Here is a 25,606-nt window from a genome sequence, read left to right on the forward strand (position 1 = left end):
AACGTCGTCCCAGTTCACAGACACATAGCAGTCCTTACCTTACAGGCACTGGATGAACCCTTAAAAAATTACAGAAGGCATGTCTGACCTAAAAGATCAGCTTAGACCATATACAGTGGTTTTGGCTATTTAACAGGGGGAAAAGAAATGATCCAGAAAGCTGACCTGAACCAAATCATCTACACATCTCCAGTGCATTTGGATTCATCATTTTATCAGGGTTAACTGGCCATTCAGCTGTCTCAGAGTAGCTGTTCCAGGGTCTTACTTATTACTGTGCACAGGCAGAAATTAAAATACAGATTCTGAGCACAAAACAGCAGAATAATTTTTCTCTAATGGCTTTTTCTGAAGAGATAAAAGCTTGCCAAATGGTAGCCTCAACTGCATCTGAACAAGGACATGTGGCTTTTTATCCCCAACTAGGAGGATTTGCAAAAATGAATTAATGAAGCAAATACAGGCACCCACCACTAAGATGGAAAGAATTCTGTAATGCAGCCATCATGTTTTCAAAGACATACAGTACCTCTCCATAAGTGACTGTGTTATTATAGACTCTCATTTCAGGATAGACATTCTCCAAGTACCACTTAAAACTCCGGCACTGCAGTCTCTGTCGTAGAGCAATTCTTTCAGAAACATCTCCAAAATCAACTCCAGGGTTCTACAAAATAGAAAAAGAATAGAGTCACCACATTGACTTTACAGTTGTTTGTTGTTGTTGTTGTTTTGCTGAAACCAAATTGGAGTTCATTTTGTACACCAAGTTGTATTTCCCTCTCTACTTTCTCTTTTGTAAGTAGCAGCTCATCAAACAGCTGCTGCGGAGAGCAGACAATAAATATTAATGCAAGTCAGTAGAAAAATAAGGATAATGAACAAGCAAAAAAACCCCAAACATAAATCAAAATATAAAAAAATCAATGTGAATGCTGTTAACATACAGCAATTCTAAAAGTTTGCAATCAAACCTGAACTCCTTTGCTTTCGGATTTATAAGGAATTTAGCTGTAATTCTGATCTAAAATCTAGCAGCTTGATCATGGTTTAGACTATTAACAGCCTTGGGTATTCACGAATGTAAATGAGAACAGACCTGTTAAAACTTCAAAGCAGAGCTGCTCAAAAAGCAATTAAGCCCCATTAAACATTTGCATAGACCAGCGTTCAGTTTTTACTGGAACTGGAGCTCATTCACAGACTTAAGCTATAAAACGCACTTAAACTCAATACCTTCTTTGTAATTCAATCCCAGAATTTAAATCACATTTGACTAAAAAATTCCATAAGAGCATGTCAAAAATAAATTGATATGATCAGACTCAAACGTTTCAAAACGACCAGGTCAGTTATTGTCTGTAGAGATAAACCAGGATAAATCATCGTAGCTCAACATCAAGACACAGAGTTACCTAATTTATAAATATTTTCTGATGCTGAAAGAATTAAATGGAGTGAATTTGGTGGCTTTTGCATGGATCTATCTTAACTGCCCTGTACAGAAATCTTTCTGGAGGAAATATTTGTTTCCAAGTGGTGTCTGATGCAGGGTTACAAGACAGCAGCAAGTCTTAGCTCGGGGTTTATTAGAATCCCCAACAGATGCCTTGTTTTCAGGAGAGAATACGAGTGTAATACTGAACAGGTTTTTCCATTTGCCACATAAAGAGTTTGCTGTGCTCACTGCTGCTTGCTGATGCATACTTTGTCATGAGCTTTCTATGCAGCATCCATTCAAATGAATGTTAATTTATGTTCTACTTCAGGCTAAATGGAAGGAGAGCAATTCTTGGAGGCACTCAGTACAATAAATCATTCAGTATAAGATTTATTTATCATAAAAATTGTTGAGGAATAGATCATAAACAGGACGTACCAAATATTTGGCAAAGTGCAATAGTGCTACACTGACCTGCTGCTGAAGGTTACAGGGGGCTATGGGATAAGACTGCAGGTGTGTCCAGCCACCAACCAGGTACACACTGTGAACAGACCCTCAGTAACTTAGAAGGGAAAAGATGGTGTGCGTTATGAAAGGGTTCATTTGGATGGGTTTTAAATACAGAACACATGTATTTTCCTTGTCTCTCTTCCATTCTATAGTGAAGAAATGTCACACCTTGCTCGCTAGGCTATTTCTACAGATCACAAGAGCAGCAAATTGAGCAGCTATGAAAATGCTGTGCCTTGTTCCATACTAGCTACAGTCATTAAGTCGGGGTTACTGCATGATGGTACAGGAATGAGGAGCCCATATGATGTAGTATGCAGACTCATCCTTTTTCACTCAGCAGTAAGGTTTCTAGTTCTCTCACAGAAAGTTTTTCTTATGGCTTTGACCAGTAAACTACTTAGGTCAACTAGATTGACTACTACAGCAGAACGACTCTGTGGACACTGACATGCTAGCTTCCTTTTCCTGAAAGCTAATGGGGTTATTTTTATGATGTACGTTTTATCAATCAATTTATTTTATGGAAAGTATATTTTAATGTTCAATACTTCTGCTGATTTTATGCCTTTGTATATAGATGTGCCTGTTTTTTTAAAACACTGTTATATGGCTCCGTGCAGAAAACTACATCAATAAGTAATCTCAGAGAAATTAAAGGAAATCATGTTTTGGTGTGAATGCTTATTTAAATGTCTTTTATATTCTCAGAATTCGTTTGCAGAGAGCATCAAGTAAACAAATTTTCAAAGATTATTTCTCTTTCACCTTCCTGCTAGAAACTCACCATTTGTTCAGATGGATGCAGGCAGGGCCAAAAATGCCCCTAAAAGCTTAGGTGAGCCCTGCTTTGTCTTCCTCCTACTATCACAAAAACATTGTGTTAGGCAGTACTGCCTTGCTAAGGCAAGATAATTCCCTGCAATTAGCCAAAAGTAGCAACCAAAACACACCTTCATGGAGACCTAACTTTCAACACAATATTGTGAATATTATGAGAATGCCCAATACTAAACAGCAGTAATTAAAATTCTGATGGGTGTGAACATCTAACGTACTCAGACATCACAGAGGAGAATGAAACATGACTCCTTTAGGTGTATGTATCTTCAAAAACATGACAAATTAATTAGAATACCTTCTGATATATTATCTAGTTATCAAAGCATAAGACAAAACTAAATCTGGTGAAATCTATGCCAGGACTCCCATGACTCTGATGGAGGTCATAACTGTAAAAATTCACAGTGATACAGCTGGACTGGCATATTTTTCAGCTCAGATAGAAGCATCTTCTGTTTCCATTTACTTCAACTCAATCATCTTTGGCCAAATCCTTCATGTAAGGGTTAACAAAACTATCCTTAGTTACAGAAGTGTGTGCTTCCCCTCAGCTGCTCTCTCTGTGCCCCTTCACATGAATAATTTGGATGGAAATATCACTAAAAGATACAACAGCAGTCAGCTTCCACCTGACTGTGCTATAACACATATCTCTTCTCTAAAAGAATTACGCTCTGTGGAAATATAGCATGAGATATACTTCCAGAATCAAGTAGTAAATTGAACCTGCAGTTTATCTAATATTTATATTACGTGGATTCCTGGGGGCCCCCACCTGCCATTAACAATTCACATGCACAGTAAGAAGTGGAACGTGTCCACATTGCAACTCTCACCCTGTAGAAAATCAAGCTAGTTAATGTGGGATTCTTTTATTGCACACATTGTTTTTTATCCTGGTGAGGTCCGCAGAGTCTCATGATGAATCATGATATTTATTTATGGACATTTCTCTAGTTCTCAGTACTGTAGCATATGAACACCTCAAAGTTTAATGGCATCCTAAATTAAAGACTTTCTCTGAGAAAGCGCATAAACCTGAAACATCATGCTCCAGTTAAATTGTAAGTCTGTGTCACCACTCCAGAGCCTACAACAAAACTCACACACCAAGGAAGCAATATAGGAAGCAAGTTTATGACACAAGTCTCTGCTCTGAGCATTCACCAGCACAAAAGAAGTCTTCCTCCAACTCTTTGCCCACTGCATGCAGTTGTAGTAACGTCTTCACCCCAAATTGCTAAGTAGGGACAACTATTCAGACTTCTGCCTCTGTTCAGGACTAGTGTGGCCCATACTTACTGCCATGGGGATGTTCCACGCCATGTAAACATGGGACTTGAAGTCATCCATCCAGACCTCTGCGGCCCGAAGGGCGTTGCGCTTTGCATAGTAATCGATGTCATTGTTGTAGGGCTTCTTTGTGCGTTCGATGTGTGCCACACGAGAGCAAGGTAGCACCTCCATACTTCCTCCACATTGCCAGACCTGGGAGAGTTTGAGGAAAAACAAACAATTTTCTTTTCCCTTTTCTTTGTAAGTGGATACAACTGCTCCAATTAAGAATGTGTGCAGCGTTCCATCATTTGAGATGGGTACTACTGAGTAATTCAGAGACTGCTCTGAGGGTGAAACCCCTCTTACCCTCGTTGACTAAAGATGAATGCTGCTGCCTGTGTTGGATACACAGGTTTAGGTGCCATAAATATCCAAGTTCCCCATAATGTCACTGTTCTTGGAACTATTTGGAAGATGACATATTACAAGGTGGTAACCTGTGTCATGCAGATGAATTTAACCTAGTCCTTGTTAGTGAAAATACCTCTGAGCTGAAGAAGATGGATAAAAGGGTGAGCGTGGACTATACCAACCCTTCTGAACACCACTGCCCTCAAACAGTGCCATTTTTCCCTGTTGATTATTTACAGCCTCAACTCCATGGTGGGAAACAAAGAGGAGCTGCCTCTCAATCAGTGAGGCTGGACTCATGCAGTGAATACCCTCAGGTTCCAATGCTCTCAGGTCTGCACCTGGTACTGCAGTCTAACTGAAATAAATAAAATATATTAAAACTTTAAAAATAATCTATTGCTTTCCAAAGCTTCCCTTTACTGCACGTAAGAACTCATTTCCAGACCAGATACACTCCAGAACAATTCTAGGGCTATTCTCCCCCCAGCCTGCCTTCTCATGGACAGAGATAAATTGCTTGGGAAGCAGAGATAAAATTGTCTCTTCCAGTTTGTATTTTTTTAATACATTGTTAGATAATACTTATTTGCTGCTTTCTGAGCCGTCCTACAGTAAATCACTGGCCACAGGAGTTTGCACTTAATAAATGAAAAATGCCAGAAAACACACTGCTCATAAATTTGGACTGGCATATGCTGAGGGTTCCCAGTGCAGAGGAGCAGTGCTACGAGAAAGAAAGGAATTAATTGATTCTCATGATGAGAAGGGCAGATGAGCATTCCCCTTCAGTATTCTGCTATTGGCCCACCCCACCCCGGCATTCAGCTCTTAATACACAGCTCGTTTTTCTTTCTCTCGATATGGTTAATGACCTTGTAATTTTTATTTTTATATTTTGGTACCAAGGGCAAATACATTATCTGAACGACAGATTTACTGCCTTCAGATGCCTGTGCTCATGCAAACCTGAAAAGGAAAGGGTACTAAACTGCAACATTAAAGAAAGTACTTCAGTTTATCTGCAAATTCAACACAAATAGTTATTTACCAGTGATAAATTCTCCCCAGAAGAAATCCACAGGGAACTGAGACACCTAGCTTTGAAGAAAACAGGGCAGAAAATAAAAGAAAAAGAAATAGAGAAAGAAGAGAAGCCAGCAGCAGCCTCAGGCCAGCTAACGCTCCCGCTGTCAGCCCGGTGCTCAGCAGTCAGCACAGATCTGCGCCGTGCTGTGACCGCCCCATCTGCGGTCGTCTAAATTGCTTTACATTTACATTCTGTCAGCTCTTTCCCTCCCCTCACAGCCCCATTTTGCTCTTTAAGGTGACAGAATGTGTTACAGAGAGAAAAGGAATGAAACAGCCTCTGACAAAGGAGACAGCTAGGAAATATCCAAGGAAATTTTGCTTCCTACGAAGATGCCCATTCACCTTGGATGACTTGTTTGCTCTGGGAATGTGCAACTTCTAACACAAGTGGGAGATGTTTCCCTGCATAAGGATGACATTCCTAATCCCTGCACAGCGCAGGAGGCACGTAGATCCCTGGGCAGCAGCAGGCCACCATCTACCCATGTGCTGGGCAAGGTGGATACAGGCAGCAAAGTTGCCCTGCTGCAGCTGATGAGCAGGAAGAACAGAGAAGCAAACAGTGCAGCTGGCACAGCCCAGGGACTTGGCTTTGCCTCCGTGAGCATCACACTGTGCAGCGTTTTAAGACATGATCAAGTAATTCCAAGAGACACTCAATTTATTTGCTAATTGTAGTTAATTTCTAATTTCGGCATTGGTCTTTAGGCTGCTATAAACAAAATTGATAGCAATATAAATGTTACCATAGCTGTGTTACCTTAGCATTTTTACTGCTAATTATCTCAATCAACTTTTCTATAAACAGACATATTAAGTATTAAGAAGAACAAGTACTCACATCAGGGATAAATTACACGTGGAATGATAATGTTTGTGGTTTGTGCTACAACGATTCACTCATGCTAATTATTAGCTATTCCTATACACCTGAGAGATGGCTGCCCTACAATGTAACTATTATGTTATACTGATATAGAATATTTTTATTGCATGTAATATATTTACACTGTATAATATAAAGAAGCCAGTTAGACACCGTATCCTATTTGTCATAGAAAAACCAAGATGAGACATAGAGTGCCTTGTTTACCATGGCCTAAAGCTGTGCATTACCAAAGTTCTCTGAAGGCAGCTAAGGTACATGACTTTAAGAGGTTGTAAATCCCCATGCTCCCATTGTTGAATTGCTGCCAGACAAGAAGAAACTTGGTTGTGCAGACTGTTACCATACAGCTCACAGTTGTGTTGTAGCAGCTGTGTGTTTCATCCTTTTCCAAGAGCCAGTGGCACCTTTAGCAGTTCTTTGCTGAAAGGAAAAATCACTCGTAGGCCGCTGTAAGAAAGCAGTGAGAATCAGCTTTGCAAGCAGTGCGTGGTAGCAAGGTCCCCTCGGTTCTGCTGTGCCCAGCAGAGCATGTTACCTGGCCTTTCTACAGTGGTTTCTGCCAGAGGCAGTGCTTCAGAGGTGGATGTTCAGCACATCCTTAAGCTAGAAGTGGACTCTGATGTTTTATAGAAAAAGTGCTGAACTCCACCTGAGCAGCACTCCATAGGAATAACCTCTCAGATTTCAGACTTTCTTTTCCGCATGAAGCCAACAGATGAGATGGAAAGAGATTTTAAAGCAGCTTAGGTATCCATACCCATGTTTTATCATATCCCAGCATGGGAATTCTTACAAGACAGGAATCTCAGGTTTTCTTCCATTTTCAACACGAAGCCTGTCAAAGATGAATGTCCTCCAGACCCCACAATGACTGGAAAGGATTTTCCTATCATGAAAGAATTTTCAAAGCTTTCAGAAATCTTGCTGACCTAAACTGTCAAGAATTACATAAATGTTTTTCACTGGTAGGAATGCAGGCACTTTGTCATCCCTAAACCTCCTCTGCTCCCCCCCAAATCCCAAAATGTTCTGCTAAATTGAACCAGTGATGATTTTGAGATGTTTTGTTCTGTGTTAAAAGCTTGTTTAGTATAAACATATTTCAAACTGAAAGGTCAGTTTAAACCAATCCTCCACATTTTCACTGCAAAAATAGCAAAACCCAACATTTTGACAACATTAAGAGATGCACTTGCTCTGAATTAGAAATTTTGTCCAAATGCAGCCTGCTCCACAGGAGCATTTTTGTTTTAATTTATCAGCAGGAAATGCCCTGAAAATCTGTCCATTACATTTGGAGGAGGCCAGCAGGCTCTCAGCCCTTCTCAGCGCACAAATGGCCTGGAGATAAAGATGCCTTAAACCATTGCTATAGATAAGGAGATCTGACAGCGTTTATAATGCAGTTTCTCAAGGTGAAAGAAGTCTGAGCACTTTGGGTAGCTTTCTGTGGCACCTGAAGGGCAAGGATGCAGCGTGGGCAGCACAGTCCTAACAGGTACAGCTTCTTAAACACCACCGTGTAACATAAAATCCATCTGTATGCAAAGGTATGGGAAAACGTCTGCCTTGAAGTCAAAGAAGCCTTTTAACATTAAAAACATGCATAGGAAGATGATGTTGTTTTGTTGGCCTCTCTCTGGTCAGCCATGCACCAACAAGGTCTAAATCAGAAAGCATCCTTCAAATTAAATGTGAGCAGTGCCAATAAGGTCTTTGTTCACCCAACGTGCAGGAGCCCTCCAGTTATCCTCCAGTCCTTAATGGATGTGTCAACTCTTCTCATGCACACTCCGGTAACAAAAAATTAGCATGAATATAGCACACTTATGGTTCTTGCATCCCTGTTATTGACAATTTACATAGCTTGCTGAAAATTGATATTTCAGAATAATTTATAGCCTGACATTTTCTTTCTTCTAATGGGGTTTTATGGCTTTTCTTTCCTCTATGTATTCTCAGTGCTGACTGGAGTGTCACATTTAATCAGAAGTGCTAGATAAAGTGCTCTTTGTCTGCTTTTCAGTCCACACTGGAAGCTATCTGAAACTAGGAAGCTGTCATAATCAAACAGCTCATACGGAAAAATTAATCACATGGCCTCATGTTGTTCACTGACAGCATTTTTGTGATCAGCTTTAAAAACATCCATAATTATGGTTTTAAAAAGTCTCAACTCTTGGATCTCAGAATAGTCTGTGCTATTTAATGGGGCACTTACAGAGCAAGAAGTCTTTCCATGCTGGGACAGGGCAGCTTACATCAGAAAGACTTCTGGCTGCCAAAAACAAAACTGAAAAAGGCAGAAATCACATCTCAAGATTCACAGATTATATGTTTTCATTCAAGATTGCAGGATAAATATCTGACAATGCTTGCTCACTAAAGGACCTAAATGGGTCCTTCCTTGCTTGACTGATCACAACACTCTCTATCACAGCCTCTGACTTTGAGATTTCCACTCCTCCTAACAGCAGTTTGTAGATAATCTGCTACTGGTGGATATATAGGGAGTGAGACAAGATCTCATGCATAAAAGCTATTTCTGTCCCCAGAATAGTCTTATCACACGGATATGTAAATACCCAGTCCCTGCTGCTCCTGCTGCCTTTGGAGCTGGGAACACGCAGCAGCATTTGCAGACTGCTGATTTTGGAGGGCTGAATTCCATGCGGGGCACTCATGTTTTTTCCTGGCTCATGCAGTTTCCACAGCATAAACTTGCAGCACAGTTATGGAGGGTAAAGTAGATGCAGTCATATAACTTCCATGTGTTTGGCATCAGCATTATCTAATTACTGCTATTATTATTTTGGTTGCCCCGATATGAGCACTTGAAATCTGGCTGCTTTTGAAACTTATTTTCCAGGACACGGTAGATCCTCTTGTAGAGTAACCTACTGTGAGCATTCATGAAAGGTTTAAAATGGACCTTTTTTTTTTTTGCCATAGGAAAGCCAAGAAATTCATTTCACAGACACTTGACTAGCCTTTAGAATCTGTTAGAATCGATTGAGTTCGACCTCTTTGCTTTATTCCCCTGGGTTTTCTAGTATTTGCAGATGAGTTGCTTTTTGAGAAAAAGGCAGTGGCACTGTGATGATCTCGCAATGAAACATTCAGCTGATGAACATTTTAACATTCTCTCTGGTGGCTCTTCAAGGAGCAAATTTAGAGGGTGTCCTTGGAATATTCTTAGAGGTGACACAGCCCTCATGCCAGCTAAGATCCCAGGTGTGACAGCACTGAGAAGTTAAAACCCTCCCACTAACCCTCTTATAGAAGAGAAATAGATGAGTGTGAAGAAATTGAAACATGTTCCAGAGAAACTCACACTCAGCAACTGCTATCTTGCTGCAAAGATAAATTTTGTGTGTAAAGAGTGAACTCTGATAATTTAACGTGCTGGCTGCAATGGGAGTGAGAAGATAGGATTTAAAATTATATTAAAATGTCCCATTATACTTTAAGCACTAATCCGATCTCCTTAAATCCACATTTTGCACATCTTTGCAAAGGATATTGCACCTTTGACACAGGCCTGTCTGGGGAAGAAGCTGATGCTTCTCCGTGCAGAATTCCCTCCTGTAAAACAGTACAGACTTTCTGCATCGCCTTGGTGATGGTGGATTGGAAATGGCAAAGAAAAATCTTCAGAGAAATGAGAGTGGGCTGGTGGACACAGCAGGTGCCATGCTGCATAGGCCATGCCTTGGGTACAGACTTAACTAGGCATGAACTGGGATTTCAAAGACTAAAAGAACATCTCACATGGAGATGATGATCTGTTATTGCCACTTAAGGAGCAAAATGTTGTGAGATGGAAACTTAACAGCTTCCTGCTGCAAAGTGGGCAGCCTCGCAGGCCTGGGCTGTGGGAAATGCTGGCACGCTGTGTTGCCAGCTGTAGGTATGGCTGTTTTTGGGCCACCAAGCTTGTTGACATAATCGCTTACGGATGACGTTAAGGTCTGACAGGAGCAGAAGGACTGAGGGATGGGAGTGGGGAACGGACAGTCTACCCAAGGGCGAGCTTTAATTTTCAAACACCTCTTTTCCTTAGCAAATGGATGAACGTTGGCACCTCAGAGTGCTCCAGGAGACGTTAACAGTTCCTACCACATAACTAACAGGCAAGGAGATTGCTTTGAGATATACCCTTAAGCTGCACGGACTAGTGACAACTACTCTGCTTTCTCTGAATGCTCCTCAGCTCTGAAAGAGGCTGCAGATGTCTGCTGGTGTAATACCAGATAATGTCATTTTCTGCAGCCCCAAACATTTTTGCTTGCACAAAGCAAATGCAGTTGGGTGTCTCGGTTTAGTTTGGTAATTGTCTCAGCCAGATGCTCCTCATCATATATTCTTTCAGAATACACTTGATGAAAATAATTTTTCTGCATTTTTACAAATTTTCTCAACTTTTTTTCCCAAATCAATAGAACCACTGTCAGTCATTCCTGCAAATCTGTCAGCGCAGACACTGTTTGCACAGGAACTGTTAAAATCCAACCAATTGGCCCCAGAAAAACACAATCCACGTGGGATTCATGAAACGGCATTACAGACCAGTCAGTCATCCTTGCTCCTCACATCTCATTTGTGTGATTGCTTTAGGTTGCTCCTTCTCATTTATCCCAAAAGATCACAGAGAAAATTCTCCCATGAAATTAAAGTCTCACCAAAGGATAAAGGCACACATCAAGCTTACATCAGAAAATCTGCAGATGAGCTCCTGCAGCGTTAAGGAAATACCTGTTCTGCCACACTGCGAGCTTTACCATCCTGCAGCCCAAACACCAAACAACGCTGACCGAAAACCTTCAGAAGCTTTTCAAGAAAGAAAAGCAGTGTACAACCTTCTGAAGTCCAGCACTCATGTGGACACTGCTTAAGAGAGGCTCAAGACAAGATCAGCTGAGCATTACACAGATTTCAAATTTAAACTCAGAAGTTAAATAAAGAAAAAATTCTATCCCAGGTCCAGAGTCAAACATATCAGGGCAGGTGGCAGCTGAACTCAGAACCAGAAAACAGTGGTTATGACTGGAGGACGCCTGCTCCAATGCCCAGCTTAAGCAAGGTTACCCAGGGCAGGCTGCCCGGACCACATCCAGACTTTGAGTGTCTCCAAGGATGGAAACTCCACAACCTCTCTGGGCTCTCATCATTCTGATTTCAATTAACTTTCTTCAGAACGGCAAATGGAATGGTTTGCACATTATTTAGGATGCCTAAGCTAGTACATCTGGGAGATAAACTACTTTTAACCTTGCAATAAGGGCAGACAGCAAGCGCATTACACAGAGGTGCCTTTTCTGACAAAGACATTAGCCAAAAACTAGGCAGAACCTCTACTAACATCACACTTCAATCATTACCTGAGCTAACTTAGGATGAAAGCAAGAGGCAGGAGTTCAGCTTTTGGTTTATTTTTAAATGAAAGACAGTTCTCAGTGTTCTTGTGTAATATCATTAGTTCCCATTTCCATTCTTCTGCTAAAGGAATAATACTGACTGTACATTGAACCTCCAGTAAAAAGCCTGAGAAATGATAAAATGCTCCCTGGCACTTCAGCTGAGACCACAGGGAGAAAGAAAAGACAAAGTGGAATTTATTGATGCTTCCATTAGAATAAAGTCATTCTTGAATAAAGAAAATATTTAAACAGACTGCCTAATGAAGTGATCACAAAGGGTCCTTTCAAAGGAGCCTAAGTGGAGTCGTCATCATTTGTTTTCTCTTTCCACAACAGCCCCTTAAACGATCTTTGCATATTGTCTGCACTAAATCCTGCAGGCCTGCTATTTTATTTTAAGGAAAAAAGCTTTTAGGCTGCAAGGGATTCATTCAGGAAGAGCTATTATGCATATTGTGACTCTGCTGCAGAGCCAAGGGATTTACTATGTGCTCATTAGATCTTACTTTGCTCCAAAACAATTTTTTTACAATGCAAATTTTAGCATGACGATCTACTCAGAATAATACATTCAAACAAAGGCTATTACAAGCAAAAGCTTTCTCTAATGCAGAAACACTACAAACTCAGATTAATTACTAATATTTTGGACCCTGAAGTCATCCGGGCTGTCAGTCTGAATACAGCTTTGAATGCGGTTATGAGAAGCCACAGAGATTCAGTGTTCCTAACAGGCACAAAGAAGAGCCCTGGTCAGTCACAGGGCTCAGAGGCCACATCACGAAGCCATCACAGATGGGGCACACTGCCCACTCGGTGCCTGACATACACGGCGCTTGATTTGTTCAAGTGCTGGCACCTCAAGTGGAGAGGCCTCACCAGCAGAGGTGCTCATTCACCAGGACATACGGTGGAAGCAACCTGAGATGAGAGGTGCGAGTTCTCCACCAGCTCCGCTATGCAACCATCTCCAGAGAAGTGCCAACGTAAAAAGAGGAAGGGAAGCGTGACAAACATCACTTGAAAAAAGGGCAGAATGAAGCAGAAGCGACCCAGTGAGTTCTGACGCTGGATTTTCAGTGCTCGGGGAGCCGTGCCAGTTTCTGTCTCTTGGGAATGCTCTTTAAATTCAAGTTTGTCAGATGTGACCCGCAGAGTTATTGATGGTGCAGGGTGCACTCTTGTTTTTCAAAGCATTAATTCTATCTTGTTCCTCCTCTATGACCTTCCCAAGGGAGCAGTTGTAGGAACACAGAACAATGAATATTATCATCTAGGAGATATACCTGATAGTCATTCTTAATAGTTCTATAAATCTCACTAAGTCTTAGTACTTCAAGTGCACAGCAGAGATAATACAGCCGTAAGGAATAGCTCAAACCCATCTCTCATAAGTACAGGAAACGGCCAGCCTGGTGACACTACATTAAAGCATTCTCTCCTTTACTCTCATTAGCAGAACTCAAACTGAAGGTAGAATTTTTACTTTTTTTTACTGAAAACCGATCTCTATGAGGATAATTAATAAAAAAGAGGTGAGCAATGCAATAATAATAATAATAATGATAAAAAGCAGCAGTAGACAAATCATTTTAGACATTCCAGTCATCCTTTCCTATCTTCCCATCCTAAATCACCTCAGCAAGCTGAAGATGTAACATATATTAAGAAAACAAATTCACAAATCATCACGTGCATATAATGGACAAGTTCATCTGCTGGAAATAGGCACCTGCTCACTAAACCAAAGAAAGATTATTGAATTCAGCTGATGTCATCCTTCATACAATAAATGCCAAATTCTTATTAGACATAAAATGCAGATCCGAGCGTGACCTTCACTGGGAATGCTTATTTACTTCAGCTGACAAACCCATGATTAAGATCCTCTTCCCACAAAAAACATAAAGCTCCCAGTGCTATCAGAAGGCGCAGGAGGAGAGTTGCCCCAAAACTGTAATAGGATAACTCGTACAGAGAATATCAGAGCTCAAATTCAAACACTGAAAGACCTCTCTGAAGTTTGAAGGCAGTGCCTCTGTGTTACATTCCCTCCCAGCCAGGCCCTGCTACGCTTGGCTGCCAAAAACAAAAATGCCAACAAGCGTGTGGTTAGAGCACGCTTTGAATCCATCTTCCTGAATACAGGACAGTGCAGGTCTGCAACAGTTTTTGGATACGTTGGAGGAAAGGCACAGAGAAGACGAATGTTAGCAGAGGACTATTATGTCCCACTCATTCATTCTGCTTATATGCTTTATTGCTGCTATTAATGAACAGATAATGGCATCAATCACAGGCTGTAAAGTGACTGACAAACCGAGCTATTTCATCTGAACAGAATGCTTCACACATCGCCTAAGGAGCTGGAAAAGGAGAGATGTGGGAAAAAGGTGAAAGAAAAATCTTGTCTGAGTATCTGACAGACAATTCTGTGAGGAACATCCAAATTTGGGGACTGCAAAGAACCTCTCTAGATTGCATGGCTCTCCAGGGAAACCTGAAGTGAGGTATATCTATCTCCAGCCACAGCCTTGTATCGGCTAATGTCACTTCAGTTCCTCAAGACTCGTTATTCCCAGTCACAAAGATTTAGGCTTGTTTAGTTGACAAATGTTTTGTTTGGAGGATTTCTCTTTCTGGATTTTGTTTTTATTTTTTGTTTTCTCACACAATAAAACCAACAGAAAGATGTTGACTGTGACTTGTAAGACTAGCTAGGTGTGTTTTTGTTACCTTAAACTAAACAGGACACCGTCCATCCAGCATGAGAATGTGAAAATACACATTTGGCAGAATTCTTCCCAAGAGCTAAAAGTGTCATCACAATCATACACTGTAAATATTGGCTTCAGCTCATTGGGAAGGTAGTGTCCTATATTATTAAAGTTTTGAGCGTATAAGGAATGTTCTTTGTTTGCAACAGATTTCTATAAGTTGAATATAAGAGATACAAATATGGTTTCAGGAAAGCACTGGGCAACTTAAAACAGGGAAAAAAGTCATTTCAGATGAAGCAAAATATTTTAGATCAACATCAGAAAATAGCTATTTTTGAGAACATAGTTAAAAAAAAAAGTATTCTCCTTTATCAATGGATAACCTTAGATATGAAATATCCTTGGCCAAACGTGCATTCTCTTGTCCCCAAAAAATTGTTTGGAAAATTACTGTCCCACTGCAGGCTCAAAGAACACTAACTGATTACTGAGAAAACACTGATGCTTATCTTTTGGCTATAAAGCTCCCACAATTGAGTCATTTATCACAACCCTTCACTCCTAGGCTAGGAGCTTACATACCAATCTTCTGTTCTGAGCAGATTTCTAAAAAACCTTCAGTTAGAGACAGTCTTGAAAATAAACAACGCAGAAGAAAGCCCCACGCTTTGGACCAAGTCCACATTCTCCACTTTGGATTCATTACTTCTTGCTTAGCCAAAGAGAAAGGTAAGCTACAGCTAAAAGAATTTCACCTAAATTTATCTCCTGTTCTCCACCCTTGTATCGGACTGCCTCATGCTGGGCCACGTGGTGACATTTATCACACTGAGCATCAAGAGAAGCTCCATCCTGGTCCTTGGAGACAACTGTAAGATACAGCTCAGCACAGGTTAGAAACATTTTGTATTGTCATTCCTTGCTTTTATGCAAGGACTTTTGTCCTGACACCTGAAAGTGATTTGCAGACACCCACTGTAAGCAGTGAGGAAAGCATCCCAATCAAGCACACTAGGAAAGGAAAAGGGTTGTTTTTTGTGCCACACCTTGATGACTCTGTAGTTACCAAAATCCAGTGCCTCCGTGACTTTCTTGGCATGGAAAAGATTACAGGAATTTGGACATCTTGCAGTTAATGATCTAGTTTAGTTTAAGAGTTTAAGTTCTCAGACAGCTGATAACATTTTACTCCAAAATATACACTTACAACAAAATAAAAACAGTAATTTTTATTTCTGGAGAATGGTAGCAGTCATTAAATAGTGCTTTGCTTCATCAAATCTTGAATTTCCAAGAACTGAAAGGGACAGTGCCACAGGTTTAAGTAATTGCTTCATGGCACAGCTGATGGGTTTTACCCCACTGGGTCACAAGTGCTCTTCATTTACCAAGCTCTGGGTTTTATCCAAATATTTGTGTATGGAGCATCTGCTGGAAAGTATTTGGGCTGCTAAAGAAATAAGGAAGAGCCTTTCCTACTATCCTTTTTCAAGCTAAAGACAGTTCACTGTTAAAAAACCTTTTCTGGTAAAATGAGATAGATGATGAAAAACAATTACATGGGCTGCATTGCTTTGCCTATCATCTACAAGAAAATTTGAAAAAAAAAAGAATATAGCTCTACATCATTTTTATGAAGGCGCTGCTCTGGACTTTCAGTTCATTTAATTTTGCCCTGGAGCATCTTTGCTGTGAGCAACATGGAATACAATCCACTTGTCTGTCCTAATGCCTCTGAATAATCTCTTTTCATCTTCTCTCAGAGCCAGGCTGTCACAGGCTGGTAATACCTTCACAAAGATGAAATAAGACAAAAGCAATAAACACAGCTGAGGCCCTCAGGGATTTCTTTGCTTTCTCTAACTACGGTGTCCAGTGTATCAAAACCCTGCCTTCTTGCCCTGTGTCAATGTTTACATGCTCTGCTGCTCCTGCTGTGTGCGTTTTCAGAGGAATTCCAATCTTATCATCTGTTTTGTCAGCTGATGGCAACAACTATTTTGGTTTCCCCATTTCTCCTGTCACTGCCACCTTCTGCCAACCAACGTTGGTCACAGCCTCTGCTCTGCAACTGAACTATGCCAAGTAATTCCATTACTATCTGAAGGACACTATGCTCAGCACAGCGTGATGAGAATACCCCGCATCATTACAGAGGAAAGGGCTTTGTGGCCGCCTGTGGCACATCCCTGAGGAAAAGCTGTGGGTTACATGGTGTGATCTGGCTGGGCTGGGGGAGATCCTGATGCAGTCAGGCTGTTGTCAGGCTCTTCAGTGTTAAGAGGAGCTAAAAAAACCTTTTAACTCTGAGTCAAATAAGTAAGTGTGCTTCTGAAAACACCCATGAGAAGACCTACTGAAGAACCTGTTATCTTTCCTATTTATGCAATTTTCATAGCAGAACTGTACATCACACTTACCTCATTAGCAGCTGTCACCTCGGGCAGTACATACAGTGTGGGTGGGTTTTCATTTTTCTGATTACCTAGGAAGTCTTGCTGCCTCTGATTTTCCTTCAATCTCATGAATTGCCACTGCAATCTTTACAGCTACAGAAGCTTGGAATGTAATGCTCTACATTACAGTATAAGGATTTAATACCTAGTAAACTTTGTGAAGAAAGTGGCACACTTCTAAGCAGTGCCTCTTGGTAATGAAGTCTGGCCAAAGATGCCTGAGGTAGAAAAGCTCCATGTCTGTGCAGAGCCACCCAGAGTACATGCTGATTCTTAGAGCAGTCATCAGCAACCTCACAAAACCAGAGAGCACAATCTGGTTGACCAGCAAAATTTGGCAAGGCTGTAGCAATGCATCCACCAATTAATTATTAACCCTTTTCACAACGGACGTAACACAAAGAATTACAGTGAGGAGGCAAGCAGAGCTCCTCTAATTGTGTAGTCAGTAGGTTTGGTTGGATGAACTTTCCAAACTCTCCTTTTCATCATAACAGTGAAGCTGGAAAAAGCACAGAATGTCTCACCTTTGGATTTCATTTTAACTGAAAATACCGTAACCCATCCCCAAGGTGAAATCAGCATTCTTAAAAAAACTTAACTTCATTTTGGAGAACTGTGTCCTCCTTTCACTGCCATGAGCAGCCTGTAGCAGACCTAATCAAGCAGTCATTATATACTTCAACTAGAAGAGTAAGGAAGAAAAACGATGTAAGTGAATAAAAAGAGGATGGGTCACAATAGCAGCAATAACCTGGTAGGGTTATTTCTCACACCTGAAAGCCTGCTAACACACAAGTGCCCCAGCCACAAGGGAATTATACAAATCTTTTGTGCAAGTAAAATTTTCCATTATGCACTTAGTCTGATGCACTGTAACAATTTGTTTCTTTTCACAAAACTGTAAGGAATGTTTCCAATAGAACTTCAACAGTCAGAGCGGGTGAAAGGCTTCCTTGCCTTTCCTTGCCTGTGAAAATGCCCGTGCTTCAATTGTCCGTGCCTCTCTACGCATAAAGCTGTCTAAGTTCTTAACACTCCCCTTTTGATGCTTTGTAGGACACACGCCCTCAATCCATCATTGGCACACAGTCTGTATCCCCTATTACCTTCGTTTTTTTCCTCCAATACCTTTCATACAACAAATGACTTAATTGTACTTTCAGCTTAGCTGCTGTAAATTTACAATAAAGTAATTGACTGGAGTGAAGTTAGTCTGAAACTATCTGAGCCTAAAGGCAGAGTGATGGATCTCTGCAATCATCTCCTACTTAATCAAAACACAATTCGACCTAACTGTGATTACATGATTTCAAATGAGGAGGAAGCCTTCACCTTTTGTTTTGATAAATTCTGAGTCTTTTACACACTCGAGGATGGTGTTTAATCAGTGAAGGGCATCCTGACTACGACCCAGGGACAAAAATAAAAAAATAATCACAGCAACAGCACTTAATGAATGTGAAATGTGATGAACTACTTTGGCTGAAATGTTGAGCTTTGCAAAAGTAGGCTAAGTTGGCAAAAGATGCACTCATCAACAAAAGCAAAATACCGCCTTGTTGCACTTCTCTGATATTGCACAAATTGTGCAAGTCACTACACAAGGAACAGTTTTTAAAAGTATTTACAATCATTTTGTATTCAGAATAAATTCCCTTGCTGAAATGACATCAAACTGCCGACAAAATATACAAAGGAAAGCTGGTTTCATATATTCATGACTTAGACTGTGTCAAAAGCATTGCAAACATTAATACCAAACCATGACTACTTCTAATAGAAACTATGAAACAAGTCAAAATAAAGCATGTTTTCTAAAGCAAGAAGCTGAAAAAACATGTCTAGGAATGATAAAGAGACTGCAGAAAATTCAGGTACTGATTTCATGGATGTTAACTATGCATAATATACATATGTAAGAAGATGGCATAACATTGTGGGTAGGACATTTTTATGAGAAGGGGATCTTGCTTGAATCCTTTGTTCTACCAAAACCTGAGGAAGTATTTGAGTAAGTTAACCTCACCACCTCCATGTACTCATACATAAAGGGCAAATAATGAAATTGCCTTCTCTTAAAAACAGGAGGCTCTGAAGAGGGAAACAACATAGAAACAAAATACTTTGCTTTTTTGGTCATTAAAATGGCACGGATTTTTTAAAATACAGACTGCCAGCTTCCTTTTTTTTTTTTCCCATTCCATATTTTTTCCTAATATGTGGCATGTTATATTGTAATCACTGCCTTTTGTCAGATGGATCATCACAGGCATAGGGGCATATGCCAATAAATGCATGTAATTCTCATAATTCAGCCTTAACTGAAGTGCCATTGTACGAAATGGTTACGACTCCCAGCAATTTGAACAGAACACATCTTAGGACAAACCAGCATTTTATGTCAGCAATAGATGACATCTACACAAAGAATTAAGTATACTGCGTCTCTCTAAGTGTCTGACCTTCAAGGACTGTAATTTAAACTGTTTATAAATACAGCTTTTATGGCCTCCACCATTTCCAGCCATCTGCAGCCCCAGAACAGGTCTTGCCTGAACTGGGGGAGCATCAGCTCCCCTCTTGTGTAATGAGGTACTGCAGCCCTGCTTTCTCCATGTTTCTCTACATCAAAATGATAAAGGAGAGCCGTTCTGGGAGAGAATATAGGTAGAAAGGAGGAGATTCACTGAAGTTTGGAGGAGAAGGCATTCAGTCACTGGCTTCTCCTGCCTCTTCGCAACACCCTGCTGCTAGGTGGTCCCCTGGGTGCCAGTTTCCTCTATGTTATGAATGCTGGCCCAGCTGCTGATATGAGAAAATAGAACTACAAGCACAGACGCACTGGAGGTGCTTGGCTGTCCCACACTGAGGGGATCAGCAGCACTGGCACGCTTGCAGGTAACGCCCTCAGTTCAAAAGAAAGAAAATCCATTTTCATCAGTTGCAATACAGAAGCTGAATCTATAAACATAAAGCATCTGCTTCCTGAAAGTGAAAGAGAAGAAAGAACAAGAGAAATGTCATGGTTTTAAAATGATAAAAGTCCTTGTAAGAGTAATGCATTGCATTTGCTGAGAAGCCATGTAGCATCGTTTGTCAGTTATGAAATTTTAAAGTGAGGATCAAAAGGCATTGAGGATGGAGTACGTACACAACACTGCTCTATTTCTCTTTGTTGAATATCAGTGTGACAATCACACTGCTGCCCAACAAACGCCTGGCATTGACAGCTGGTGGCGAATAACCCTGCTGCATGGAACTGGGAATTGCAGGGATGACAGCACTGCACGGCAGATCCTGTGTTGCTGCTTGGTGCTGAGAACAAAGCCAGTCTGCTCAAACCCATGGCCCAGAGATAAAGCTACTTCTTACCCTGTGCCATCTCTGCAGCTGACTCCTCGCTGTCCTTGTCTGCAGAGCTGCTCCCAGCATGTCCTGGTGCTGCGGTTGTGCCCTTCTGGGGCAGCACCCTGCACTTCCCCTTGAGCTGAAACTGAAGCTGCAAGGGAAATTCGATGAACTTCAAGTGAAAATACTTCAGCATATCTTTCAGTGCTGTTTCTAAACATAATCTTCAGTTTGAAACATCGAAGCCTAGTAGTGTCTGGATGGGGCTCATGCATCCCCAGGGCAGCATTTGGTGGTGACATGCACCTTCAGTAGGCAACAGCTGCTCACACCAGCACAGCATCACGAGGGCTTTGCTGCTGTAGAAACACATCATAGGAAAAGAATTGCCCGCTTCAAGGTGCATGCTGCCCTCGCAGACAAATGGAGGAAATAAATGAAAGGAACCTTCCCTATAAACTCAACACTTATCTAACGTTAGAGACAACAGTGGAGCTGATATTCCTATTCAATTCTCCTTTCCGATCTGAAGAAAGGATTTGTTATTTCTTCCTCCCTCCCAGTTAAGGTGTCATTTCTTACTGTTATCCTTTCCTAGCTGATGTATCCTCCATTTTCAATGGAGAACCATGTTGTTTTGAATGTTTCCCTGCTGCTTTCTCACTGGCTGTTTCCTTTGCCATGTCTTTGTGCAGAATATCGCCACGACATCTGTCAAATGTGTCACTTGCTGCTTCTTTTCAGGCAGTCATTCCACTAGCTAAGGCAGGATGCTTCACAGCATGCCTGCATTCACCTCCATGCAGCAAAGCCTTATGCATGTGCCTCATTTTAACCAAGCACTCAGTTCCTGTTGACATCAAGGGGACTGAAGTGCTTCACAGCTAAGAGGCAGACCAGGGCTGTGCTGAATTGGGGCCTAAATATTTATTTAATTCCAGGCAATCGTATACCATTGAAATTATACCTAAGCACTGAATTCAGTTTCAACTTCCACAAAGTTTCTGTTTGAGGGGAGGTGTCACAGTGCTGGCTTCCAGATTATTCCATTTTGAACAAACCTCACCAAAAGCAGCAACAGAAATATGAACTCAAACATGAGATGTGTTATTTAACTGCAAACTTCACGCAAGGAGGATGTGGAACTGTGGTCAAATTAGTAGTGAAATTTCCAACCAGAAATCCAGTGGAATTTGAACTTCCAGATCACTGAGTGTCATCTGGAAAATCTCACTGTATTTACTGATTTCTTCTTACATCAGTCACACGTCTGGTATCATAAAGAACAGATGTGTGCAACTGCACTTGTGCTTGGAGGTAGGAGAGAAAGGGAGGGACATTAAATTGCAAGCCAGGATGGCATTGAATATATTAATAAAATTACTTAGTTTCCACTCCAGTTGATTTTGGGGGGCTCAGAATTCATCCAGGCAGTTCTAAATTATCAGAACACTTGGCCCTTAGTTTTCTTCTGAGTTATCTTTACTGGTTGCCTGTCAAAATATGCCTTGGGCATTCAACCGGGCAAGCAGCCAAGACTCCGTGTTTCCAAATTTTATTTTTTATTTAAAGCTTCTTTTGGAAATGTTTAATAGTATTTATCTACTGTAAGCAAGTGGGCAGGGCTTACAAGAGAAGCTTTGTTCAACAGGATTTGGTGTCATGCAGGCATGCTGCCTTGTTTGAGTACCTCTCTTTTGTGTGAAGGATTTGTTACTTGTTTGTTGTCAAGATGCCTCTGGGTATCAGCCCCCACTTCTTACAAAGCGATTATTTTTCTGTTATTTCTCATGCTGTTCCCCTCCAGCAGTTTCAGCTGCTGTAATACTCGAGGATGTTCTGAGAGGCAGAAAGATAATGCAGGCACGTGGGGAAAAAAAATTAGTGTAGTAGCTCCTGAAGTAATTTTCACTTGAATAGGCTTCTCAGCCCCCGAACACCAGCTCCTCTTTCCTTGCTTTCTCAATTGCTGCTTAACAGTTACTGTAAGTTTTCTAACTGTCATGGCTTTAATTGTGCCTGCATGGTCCCATAACACTGCTACTAGATGCTACTAGTGAAAGAATCGACTGCTGTCAAAGTTGATTCTGGAAAATATGAAGCATCTTGGCATCTCGGACTACATCGTAAGTAATATATTTCTCTTGCATTTTCTTCAGAACAGCTTATTTTCTCCTCACGCCATAGAACTGGGAACTGGCCCATGGTGGGTGCAGACTGCAAACTAGATTTATTCTCTTGCTTGTCCTCTGAGCAAGTGAAGGAGCGAGCAGCACATGCACAGAGTATGAGTTCCAAAGGCACGAAGCATTTCCAAGCTGTCTGAACCCAGCTCTAAATTCAAGCTGTTCTGATTCTCCGGTACATGAATACAGAAATAGCTAGTCTGGCACCTCTCAGCTTTCTTCAGGATTACAGTTCTAAAAGGACCATGCCTAGAAAAGCATCAACGGCTTTTTATTTGCTAATGCATCTGACTCAAGTCTATTTAAGAGAACTGAAGAATAAACAAAATCTAGGCTGAAAATCAGGGCACATCACAGCTTCCCAGTGCACACCTGGGGCAGGTGTGAGGAGGCATCTCATCGCTGGCTTCCAGGAAAGCACACTGATCTGACTGAGAATGAGACACAACCCCACCATCTCTCACCATAGCAGAGCTTTGGGACATCTCAGGAATAAAAAAAACACAATATCAGCAGGTTTACACAGGACAGATAAATAAAAGCCTAATGGGAATGATGTAATCTTGGACAAATAATAGCAGAAGTGCATGAAAAATTATGAGATCATGCAAAAATCATACAGTAACACTATGGAAAAAAAAAGAGAGATACTGCAGTGCTGCAGTAAATCCAGTGATGATGATAACTCAGCTCTTAGCTTCGTGTCACCACTGTAAATCAGAGGTCATCTATCAAAAGACTGAATGTTATTTTCTTGGTCCATCTTCAGCTGGAGGTTTGCAGATCTAATGGCCAGAATAACGATTACAGTCTAGAACTTCAAGCTGATTCTCATCCTACATGGAAGTTTGCCTCCAAAAGTTGTGCTACCATTTCTACCAGATACTTTGAAAGTTCTCGAGGAAGACTCAGGTTGCCAAAAGCAGAATGAGAATAAATTGCCATAGGGGAGAATGAAATGAGAACCAAATTTTTAATCTGCAAGACTCTGAAGGCAGAATGCAACCCAGATTTACCTGTGCCCTCACGTCCATGCCTCCCCACTCTGAATTTGCATTTGACAACCTCAAATTAAAACTGAGAGCAGTGTGTCCTCACAGGATTTTCAGGAAGCCTGGGCTCTTTGGCCACTGCAGCTCCATCCCCATTGCCTTCTGCATGACCTTTAGTAGGTGATGCTTCCATACTCATTTTCCCTCTAACTCCTTTGCCTCTTTCACCAATTTGACAAAAAGATCTCTCTGGTACATAAATCTGCCCATGGACAAAGTCACTGGCTGTGACACACTGCCACCAGAGCAGCACGTGGCCCAGGCATCGCAGGAAATCCACCTTAGGGTTCCAGTGGCCAAGGACTCAATGTAACACATATTTTTCCTTTTGAGCCAGGTATTTTAGGGCTTTCCAGGACAGGGATAATTAAGATTGATTTAACTGTAAGATATCAAAGTGAATGTACACAATTAAATAAACGTATTAGACAACTGTGAAAGCTCTAGCTCGAGTGTATAGCAGCATTACATTGAAGATCTTGGTTTAGCAACCTGGAGTCACTTTGCACATATTTGCTAGCTTCACACTTTGAATTGATTCTCTCTGTCAAATCAGCAAGACATTAGTTTAACATCCTCTTCTGAAGAGATGTGTCAAATTCTGAAAACACTTTGAAATCTGTCACAGACATGTAACTGAGGGGAGTGATTTAGTCTTTACTGTTGATACAAGTAAACAGTTTATTGTTACCTTTTTGAAATGCTGAAGTGAAACACTGAACAGCGAAATGCATTTATGCTGGTTGGAAAAGCAGTCTGAAACCAGAGTTGGTAAACATATTTAGACAAAAGACAAGGAAAACAACTTCATTTGAAACGAGTGCACACAAAGCCTCCAGCACCCCACCCAGGATTTGTTAAAAACAAAACAACAAAAAGTCCACCAAGCAAAAACCAACCACAGCCAACCAACCAAACACACGCAGCTCTGATCACTGAGGGCCACATGTCCTGAACAGCTCGTGCACCTGACCAGCCCGGAATCACTGCCCACAGCACCTGCTGGTAAGAACTCTTTATAAGGTATTAATCAAAAATAAACCTGCAAACTAACACAGAGTTGTGTTTCTGATTTAGATCTCATTATTAAAAGAAATGTCATAGATCTATTTCACACACTCATCACACACTTAGCTATGTTCTCCCATCTGCACATGACAAAGTCATGAAAGACTCACAATTGCCAGCTCTGTTCATGCATCTGAAATATTCAATTATTTTTTCTTACCTATATGAAAAATAGCAGTGCAGATCTGATTATAGATGCTGAGAGAACGACATTGTGGGTATCCCGCATGAAAAGCTGCAGTGGATTGAGCCCAGGGTTTATGTTACATAGAAACACCTTGCTCTGAACAGCCTGTTAGAAAGCACAAATAGCCTCACCAGCCCTTTGTAAACTGGCTGAAATACAGTAACAAAGGCTGCCACTGTGTGGTCAGTTATTTCAGTATTCAGGTAGACCCAGGATGTTTTTATTTACTCCCTCACTTCAAGTAGAAAACTGAAAACGAAATTGGTTCACCTTGTTCCACCAATGCTTTGTATGCAAGAACAAACCAAGGCTTTACATATATGCCAGCAGCAAAGAAATACAAAATTCTGTGTGCTAAGTGATATTCTTAGATACACCTCCAACCTTGCTGCCATCAGATGAAGCAGACTAAGGGGAAAGGAGACGCATTTTCTTTCTGTTGGAGAGGAAAGGGAGCTGCCATCAGGTCGGAAAAGGATGGTACAGAAAGCTTTAAAGCAGAGGAAGCTGAGACGTTGGCTGCAGTGCACAATCATTAGCCTGTAAATGTTTGGGGACAGATTACTATGCTATGTGATTATTTTGTAGTCATCCAACAGATCCTTTCACTGCAGCCTTTAACTGCTTTCATCCCATATACTGACACCGCTTCAGGTTACCTTGCCTTGCAAGGGCACGAGGCCAGCAAACCCTTCTGTC

The 25,606-nt window shown here is 41.1% G+C and overlaps 1 protein-coding gene across 10 annotated transcripts in view; it reads right to left on the reverse strand.

Annotated features, from left to right (window-relative positions):
- Positions 1 to 25,606, reverse strand: part of GALNT9 (polypeptide N-acetylgalactosaminyltransferase 9) — a 189,019-nt gene that overhangs the window by 15,769 nt on the left and 147,644 nt on the right. For all 10 annotated transcript variants that reach the window (XM_048964555.1, XM_048964556.1, XM_048964547.1 and 7 more), the window contains 2 exons: positions 4,100 to 4,285; positions 530 to 667 (listed from right to left, as the gene is read on the reverse strand). In XM_048964555.1, the coding sequence (XP_048820512.1) occupies positions 530 to 667; positions 4,100 to 4,285 (324 nt within the window). The remainder of the gene's footprint in view (positions 1 to 529; positions 668 to 4,099; positions 4,286 to 25,606) is intronic.

This window comes from Lagopus muta, chromosome 17, assembly GCF_023343835.1.
Source record: "Lagopus muta isolate bLagMut1 chromosome 17, bLagMut1 primary, whole genome shotgun sequence".
Taxonomy (NCBI): domain Eukaryota; kingdom Metazoa; phylum Chordata; class Aves; order Galliformes; family Phasianidae; genus Lagopus; species Lagopus muta.